The sequence below is a fragment of the Trachemys scripta genome, chromosome 4 (genome assembly GCF_013100865.1).
Source record: "Trachemys scripta elegans isolate TJP31775 chromosome 4, CAS_Tse_1.0, whole genome shotgun sequence".
Lineage (NCBI taxonomy): Eukaryota > Metazoa > Chordata > Testudines > Emydidae > Trachemys > Trachemys scripta.
In genome coordinates this window covers 130914782-130923609 of record NC_048301.1, presented here as the reverse complement: position 1 = coordinate 130923609, position 8828 = coordinate 130914782, and the positions used below count along the sequence as shown (strand labels likewise).

Here is an 8828-nt window from a genome sequence, read left to right as displayed (position 1 = left end):
CCCCAAGAGATCTGTCTAAAGCCCAGCTGCGACATGGGGGTATTGACACTGACGGAGATCTACAGATGGACGGAGCGGTACATGTGCTAATACTCAACCTAATAGGCACCCTCTGTGCTAAAGAGAGGCCATGGGAAGCCACAGGTCGGGGTTGAGAGGCAGCAACACAGTTGTGTGGGGAGCCCAGGGCTGGAATAGCAGGGGGCTGCAGGTCAGGATTGAGGTCAAGGGCTGTGTGTGGCTTGGAACTGAAAGGGGGGGCTGCAGGCCAGGAGCGAGGGGCACTTTCAGAACAGGGGTGGGGGGGAAGAGTTGCCACACCTCTGTGGGGCTTTTGGCTCCTAGCTGGACCCATAGGGATCCAGAGACCTTTCTGTGGTAAATGGTATTGGTTTCTTTGCCAAGTTCCCAGCCACCACCAAGGGGCAGGGTATGCCGGGCCCTGATAATAGGACTTGGTAAAGCACAAGGCTGGGGGTGATGTCCAATCTACCGTGCCCTTCAGTTACCCTGGCACAACTGGGGCGAATTGACGTTAGCTCTGATCCCTGGCTCCATGACAATGATGGGAAGTTGTCCCTAAACCCACTGTCAGCGGTGTTAAGTGACTGGCTCCACTCGGCTGCTCCTTGGGAAGGGAAGGGCTAGGGAAATTCAGAATCTGAACCCAACAGAGTTGGGTGAGTGTCTGTGCCCTCTGCTGGCAGACTCCTGGGCACTGCAGGCTGAAATACCAGGAGGAGCTCCAGGGTACCTAGGCATTAGATAGGGAGGGGAGGTGGCTGGGAATTTTCCCACGGAGTACATCTGGATCAGAAGGTTTCTCAGGTGCAGGTGGAATTTCGAGGGGGATGGGTAGAGAGAGGCCAACTGACCCAAAATAGCCAATAGCCCAAGGGCTAGGGCCATCACCTGGGAGCACTGGTTTGTATCAGGCAGAGCAGATCCCCTACATGCCAGATGAGGGCCATAACCACTGGTCTATTGGCTTTTTAAAAAGATCTTGGTTTCCTTGCTAGACAGAACAAAACCAAATCCCCAGCTCTGATGTTTTTTGTGAAAGGGAAGTGTCATTTTCCAGCCAGCTGTAATGGGGAGGTCACTTAAGAGTCTGGCACGTGTCTGTTCAAAGCAAGCTTCTTTCCCACTTGGGTAGGAAGGATGCCCCAGTTGTCAGTGTGTGAGCCTGGGAGTGGGGAGACCTGGGTTTAAGGCCCTGATTTGCAAGAGCTGGGGCACGTCCCTTAGCCTTGCTCTGCCTCAGTTCCCCAGCTGTACAATGGAGCTAATGGCCCTCACCTCATGAGTGCACAAAGGTAAATGTATTACAGGCTCTGAGGTGCTCAGATACTTCTGCACTGGGGGAAAGATAAGCACATGAGCCTGATTCAGCACAAATGCTGGCAGGTTTCACAGGCTGGGCCAAGGCTGGCTGGGGTTGGTTTGGCCCATGTACATTGTTAGGTCTGTGCATGAGGCCCAAGGAGATGGGTGGCTATGCAGGTGTTAGGGCCAATGGAGACATTTGCTGTATTATCTCCACACCCGGGGAGACCTCATCAGTCAGTGCCTCCAAGAGACAATGCACTTTCTCAGGGCTGTGCTCTTGGTTCCCTGGGCAGTCCTGGCTCCCCGGCATGCAAAGCCATGCTAACCTAACTGGGGAGCCTCCTTCCTTTGCTGTTTTGCCCCTGCAAATCAGAGTGGCATTGCCATGGGGCAGGGTGATAGCAGTGAAGCAGGGTGTTACTGCCACCATCTCAGGCATCGCTGTTTGTGTTGTGGCACCATGTCTATAGGATCCCATGCTCTGGGTGTCCCTAAACTGCTGACTGCCAGAAGCTGGGACTGGACAACAGGAGATGGCTCGCTTAATAATTGCTCTGTTCTGTTCATTCCCTCTGAAGCACCTGGCATTGGCCACTATTGGAAGGCAGGACACTGGGCTAGATGGACCTTTGGTCTGACTCAGTGTGGCCATTCTGATTTTCTGATCTGATCTCTTGAGAACATTCACAATAGGTCAATGGGCTAAGATCTTTCTCTAGTACTCCCCTGCCCAGCAGTCAGGGCTGTGGTTTTATATCTGGGTTTTCATTGCTTTCTTTCGTACCCCTCTCCTTCCTCCTCTTTCCCTTCTAGTTTTCACCTCTTTCCTCCTTTTTCTTTCTCTCTCTCTTCTTTGCTGCATTGCATTATGGCTGTGGGAGGGCCGAGTCCTGAGTCCTGCCGTGGGCTGACCTCGCAGTGCAATGACATCACCCAACCGTGTGATGAGCTGTGACATCGCAACGTGGTGACACCATGCTATGGCAGGGTGACCTCACGGACCAGGAGTTTCGCTTCTTAATCCACTGCAGGGCGGATGAAGTGTTACTGAGAGCATGGCACGGATGCATGGCAGCTGCAATACTGGAAGAGTCAAAGGTGGCCACATCCCAATTCCAGATCACCGAGCAGGCTCTCTGGATTTCCTGGTGACAATGGGACAGTTACAGGTCTCTGACACCAGGTGGCACTGTGGAGTCATTGCAGAGAAGGGCCCTGCTCTGTTCAGTTCCCATAAGGGGTGATTGTATTGCAGGCCAGGAGTGGGGAATTTGAGGCCCAGGGCTAGATAGATTTGGGAAGGAAGAAGCCATTCTGAGCTCTGGCTGCAGCTCATGTGGGGGCATGCTGTCATGAGTCGGCACCAGGGTGTGATGCTCTGGCATTGTCACAGAGTGCAGGAGATGCGGCCTGTCCCCCTGCTAACCCGGACCTGGCCTGTGGTGTAGGGGATAGACCATAAAACCACAATCCAACCCTTACGAGTGCCTGGGTCTTCCCAAGTTGCAGTTGCTTTGTTGCTGCTTCTCATGACATCGAGGACTAATGATCACCCTAAACTTCATGGGCTCCCCTCCCCTGCAGCTCTGGCAATGCCCCTAAATCCCAACCCACAGCCCCCTGCTGCTCCGGTCCTGCCCCCCTTCCCCCAGTTCTGCCAACACGCTTCAGCCCTGCTCTGCTATTGCAGCCCTGGGCTGCCCACACACAGCTCTGTTATGGTGCCAGCTCCTTGCTGCAGCCCCCAAATCTAACAGCCAGGTACCTGCCAAGGTCCAACTGACACTGTAGAAATGTTCTGTGCAACAGCCCCCACCATGGTTAAACGCTGGTCAGTCATGCAGCGCCCTGTGCCTGGTTCTTACTAAAACCTTGGCTTATAGACTGGGTCAGGGACTTCATTTGGTCCAGTCTATGCTGCAAGATCAAACCTGTGTGGCGGGGACACAACGGTAAAGTGCGGGTCGGGTCCCTCTTGGTTGACATAGAGGATAACCTACTACCGCTGGCAGCCAATGGTCCTTTAGCTCACATAGGAAAGGTGTGTGCTTGAGTCTTGGGTTCAACTCCTGCAGCGGGTTGTAATGTAGGACAGGGTAGGTGGGACTGAAGTTAACCCGAGGAGGCCTGCTCATGCTTTTGGTTACTCCAGATTTACGCCATGTAAGTAAGGGAGGAACTGGCCCTTGGAAACACTAACTAGTTCTTGGGTACAGCTTCCGCTGGGATTTGCGGCCCCAGCCCTTTTAACGAGGGGTAATTAGCCGTGTCTCACTCTTATCACAGACTTGCAGCTCTGGCCATATCCAGTGGCTGCCCTGAGGCTGACGATGGCTGAGAAATGTGGGTGATCAGTGGCTGCAGGCTGCATTCAGGGAGGCTCTTTCCAACAGCACCTGCGCTCCGCTCCCCTGGGCAGCACCATCACTAGGATGCAGGGAGTGGCTGGAGGTGACATTCGAATGGCAGCCATGCCGGGGGTGGGGGGTCTGAGCCATTCGCTGGGCAGCTGGCCCAGCTCTCCTCAGCCCTGGCCAGGGGCATCCTCCCACCTGCCTACGCTGGGTGCAGCATAGCTGATCCCCAAGCTCCTCCAACACCAGCCCAAGCAGGGGCCCTGGACCCTGGATCACAAACAGCACGTGGGCACCTCCACCACTAACTTCTGCCAACCCAAGAGCACAGTATGGGCATTTATCCCTCTATGGCAGCTAGTGTGGCTAAGAGCCTTCTTCTGCTGCCTGCCCAGATCTCTGCTTCTTTAGCTCAAGCAAGAGAGGCTGGTGAGTTTAGTGCTGAAGGTCCTAGATTCAAACCAGTGGTCCCCAACCTTTTCCATGGGGCGGGCGCCGGACGACTAATCTCCGAGGACTGTGGCCACCGGACAAGCAGCTGCCAAAATGCCGCCATGAAGCGGCAATGTCAAGAGGCATCGCCACCGAAATGTTGTGGCATTTCGGCGGTAGTGCTTCATGACGTTGCTGCTTCTCGGTGGCATTTCGGTGGCTGCTTCTCCGGCGGCCAGTAGGTGGGTGCACATGGATGCCCCGGCGGTGCCATGGCACCCGCGGGCACCGCATTGGGGACCCCTGATTCAGACCCTGCTGACAACACAGGAAGGGGTGGTGACATCTCTATACTGCGTGGACCTGATCTCCCATCCTGTCCCTGTCAGCGAGGCGTTTGTCCTGGTTTCTGTACCCCCCAAGTCTGTGATGCTGGCTGCTTGCCTCACAGACCATCCCACCAAGCCTGTCATCTTGCCCTTCCACTGCAATGAGCCCTCTCTAGTATCTGTGCTGTTAGAGGATGACAACCTACTACTGCTGTCAGTTAAAAGCATTACCCCTTTAGCTCAAGTGGCAAAGGCCTGAGCGTAATGCTGAAGGGTCTGGTTTCAAACCCAGCACCTGCCCTGGTGTTTCTACTTTTATAATCCCCCCCCCTTCCCCAAAGCCAGAGGGAAGCACCAGACCATAATAAGGTCCAGAAGACAAGAGAGAGCCCCTTTGTGGGGATGTGCATATGTGAAACAACTGATCAAGCCAATGTGTGGGGGTTGGCAAAGTTGCACACAACCCCCCTAGGTTGCTCGTATCTGGGGCCACTGGGCCTGCCTGCTGCTGGGGTTCATTTTCAGGGGCGTGGCAGAGGCTGGGTGCGCCAGGCCTATGAGGCATGGTCGTATGGGCAGACCCCCCCCCCCCCCGCATGGCTGCCACACACCAGACTCAGACCCCACCTGGCCCGGCTGCTGCCATACGAATGACTCTGATCCTCGCCTGGCACCCGTGCTGTGCAAACAGCTCCATTCCCGGGTGCATCTTGCTGCTGAGCAAAGGGATTTACGCTGCCCGCCTGCCAATGATTCAGGCCTCAGACTGGCACATCAGCCCTGCAGCCCACTAACCCTCCCTCTGTACCCAGGGGCTGCCGCTACCCGGCAGTCAGAAAAGCCCTGGCTGTCCAAACGGCACTGGGGTGGAACCGGGGCTGCTCCGCAGGGATCCCCTCCCTCCCCGGCCGCGTGTGTGCGCCAATTTGTGAATGAATCTCAGCTGCAAGCCGAGGCCGCCCCCAGCCTGCGTTTGGCTGGGAAGGATGCCTGCCAGGCAGGAGGGGCGTGGGGCGAGGCTCCGCAGGGGAAGGGAGCCGAGCCGGGGCATGCCGCGACACAGCCCGGGCGGAGCAGCCCGGGGGATCGCGCCTGGCTGCCCTGCGCTGCAAGCGGAAGGGGCCGCGGTTCTCGTGCCCAGCCGGAGCCTGGCGCCCCGGGACCCCGGGCTGCAGGGGATGCCCCGGCGGGGGCCGGCCCGGCGGCCATGACCCCCCCGCAGGTGCTGAAGGAGGGGGTGCTGGAGAAGCGCAGCGGGGGGCTGCTGCAGCGCTGGAAGAAGAAGCGCTGCCTGCTGACCGAGGAGGGGCTGCGGCTCTTCGAGCCCGGCGGCTCCCGCTGCAAGGAGCTGGGCTTCGCCCGCATGCGGGCGGTGGAGTGCGTGGAGTGGAAGCGGCGGCACGTCTACTTCACCGTGGTGACCGACAGCGGCTGCGAGATCGACTTCCGCGGCCCGCGGGAGGAGCCCGGCTGGAGCGCGGAGATTGGCCTGGGGCTCGTGCGCTTCCAGAACCGGCTGGCCATGCAAAGTGTGCGGGCCCGGCACGGCGCCAGGGCGGGTGAGCAGCGGGGTGAATCCGGGGCTCAGCCCGCGGTTCCTTGCGTTGGAACTGGCTTGTCCCCGAGGAAGGAAACTTCCCTAGAGCAAAGGGCTGCTCAGAGGGGGAGGGGGTCAAATGGGGTAATTTGCCCCAGGCCCCCACGAGAATTGCAACTTGTTTTTTATGGAAGGGCCCCCGAAATTGCTTTGCCCCAGGCCCCCTGAATCCTCTGGGCAGTCCTGCTAGAGCATGACCCCTGGAGGATAACAATTTACCGCTACTACCAGCCAAAGGGGCCACTCCTTCAGCTTGCCTGAGAGGGGTCTCTGCTGAGTCTTACCTTCACCCCCTGCTGGGGCCGGGTGTTACCCCGCCCATGCCAAGGGTGATGTGCCAGTCAGCTTGCCCTTCCCAGAGCCATCCCAGTCCTCTGTCTCCAGGCCCCGCTTTTCCCTCCCTGTTTTCACTGCAGGGCCTGTTGCCTGATTTCCTGGGGTGCCCCCAACTTTCCTGGATTTCAGGGGGAGCTGCGGGTGCCGGGCTGGGTGCTGCATGTATTTACACTGTGCCAGTCGGGGTCTAGCCTCCCCCAAGGGCCCCTGAGCTGCTGTTTCCGTGCCCGGGTGGGGATGAATTTCAGTGCCTCTGTCTGGCCTGGCAGGATGATCCCACCTCAGCAGCACTGGGGAGGGGCAGTGGCAGGTTGGGAGAGGGCCAGGCACAGATCGTGTCTCCCCCGAGTGCCAGGCACTGCCTTGAGCTCATAGGGTTTCTGTAGCCTTTGCCTGGAACCTGTCTATGGGCTGATGATCCACTAGCAGAGTCACCCCTCTCCTTGTGCCAGAGCCCTGCTACAGGAGCCTGCCTTCCTTACCGGAATGCTGCTGCCCTGGGATCTCAGCGGGCAAGCCCGGTTGTTTCAGGACTGTGTTGCCAGTGCCCTAACCCCTCCCCCCTGCTTTGGAGATGATGTGCCAGGTCCCGCTGCCTGCCTCCTGGGCATGCTCCAACCTGGGCAGGTGCTGGGACAGCTGCAGATCCCCTTGGCTGGAGCAGTCCTGAGCTCCACGGTGGATTGGAGTGTCGGGGAGAGGCGGGTTGGATGGGAAGCAGCTGGACCTGGCTCCTAAACCCTGCTCCAGCATGTGCGCCAATCCCCTGGCTGATTTCCACAGTGCTGTTCAGGCACTTGGCACTGCTTCCATGGGGGATTGGGGTTGGGAGAGCTGATCCCTCTACCTGGTGAGTGGGGCAAGGCTCCCGCCCCCAGGCTAGTGACAGCATCCCCATGATGGGAGAGGTCCCCTCCCAGCAAGCCCTGGCCCTCGGGGTGGCCATGGTGACCATAGCGCTGCTGCTGTGGAACTTGGAGCTCTCAAGCTGGAAAACACCCCCGGGTCTCTTCTTTGCTCCCACAGCCCCAAAGCAGGGCTTGATCCTGCAGGGTGCCTGGGAGCCCAATTCTCCACTACCCCCTTCCTGTGTTTGGGGCAGGGAGGGGGGGCTTCAAGCCACCTTTGCTCTCCCCCTGTTCTGGGCCTGGCCTGGGCTCTCCATCTGTCCTGGCTCAGGTAGAGCAAGCAGTGGCTTGTATCACAATCCTGTGTGCCCCCCTCTCAGCTCCCTCCTCTGGCCTGAACCCAAGCTGGGGCCAGATTCCCCCAGATGTAAATAGGTGGAATGCCCTGTGACAAAGCGGTTCTGGCGGAACCTAACTGAGAGTGCCAACTCAGGACAAATTGCTCAAATAGGGCAGTCACAGCCCAAGGCTGGGGTTCTTTCCACCTCTAAGGCAAACCAAACCAGCCAGACTAAGAGGACTTCGGTCTCACCCCCCGGCTAACCGCAAGTCTCACAAGCAATCTCCTTAGACACTCCAGTTTCCCAGTATTACCACCAGTGCCACTCGTTATGGGGACAAATGGTTATGAAAACCAATACCCCAGTAAAAGAAAAAGGTTCTCCTGATCCCAAAGGACCAAGCCCCAGACCCAGGTCAATATACAAATCAGATCTTACCCACAAATCACGCTGTTGCCAATCCTTTAGAATCTAAAATCTAAAGGTTTATTCATAAAAGGAAAAGGATAGAGATGAGAGTTAGAATTGGTTAAATGGAATCAATTACATACAGTAATGGCAAAGTTCTTGGTTCAGGCTTGCAGCAGCGATGGAATAAACTGCAGGTTCAAATCAAGTCTCTGGGATACATCCCCCGCTGGGATGGGTCCTCAGTCCTTTGTTCAAAGCTTCAGCTTGTAGCAAAGTTCCTCCAGAGGTATGAAGCAGGATTGAAGACCCGATGGAGATGAGGCATCAGCCTTATATAGTCTTTTCCAGGTGTAAGAAAACCTCTTTGTTCTTACTGCGGAAAATTACAGCAAAATGGAGTCTGGAGTCACATGGGCCAGTCCCTGCATACTTTGCTGAGTTACAGGGCGTATCTGCCTTCTCTCGATGGGTCCATTGTATAGCTGATGGTCCTTAATGGGCCATCAAGCAGGCTAGGCAGAGCTAACACCAGTTTGTCTGGGATGTCACCCAGAAGCATAGCATAAGTTTGAAATACAGACAGTATAGAGCCACTATTCATAACTTCAACTACAAAAGTGATACACACATATAGACAGCATAATCATAACCAGCCAACCATAACCTTGTTTTAGACACCCCATTTGACCCCCTTTATACAAGATTTGCGTGCCACTACAGGACCTTGGTTGCAACACTGATCTATATGGTCCCAGATTACGCCCATGCCAAGGGTGATGTGCCAGTCAGCTTGCCCTTCCCAGAGCCATCCCAGTCCTCTGTCTCCAGGCCCCGCTTTTCCCTCCCTGTTT

At 56.8% G+C, this 8828-nt stretch overlaps 1 protein-coding gene across 1 annotated transcript; it reads left to right on the top strand.

The window, feature by feature from the left end:
* Positions 1–5324: 5324 nt before the first annotated feature.
* On the top strand, positions 5325–7649 carry PHLDA3 (pleckstrin homology like domain family A member 3). Its single transcript, XM_034768889.1, has one exon. The coding sequence runs from the start codon at positions 5652–5654 to the stop codon at positions 6207–6209; it is 558 nt and encodes a 185-aa protein (XP_034624780.1). The 5' UTR covers positions 5325–5651; the 3' UTR covers positions 6210–7649.
* The last annotated feature ends 1179 nt before the right edge of the window (positions 7650–8828 follow it).

Excerpts from the sequence above, each read along its gene's own strand:
- PHLDA3 (XM_034768889.1), top strand. The coding sequence starts at position 5,652 with ATGACCCCCCCGCAGGTGCTGAAGGAGGGGGTGCTGGAGAAGCGCAGC.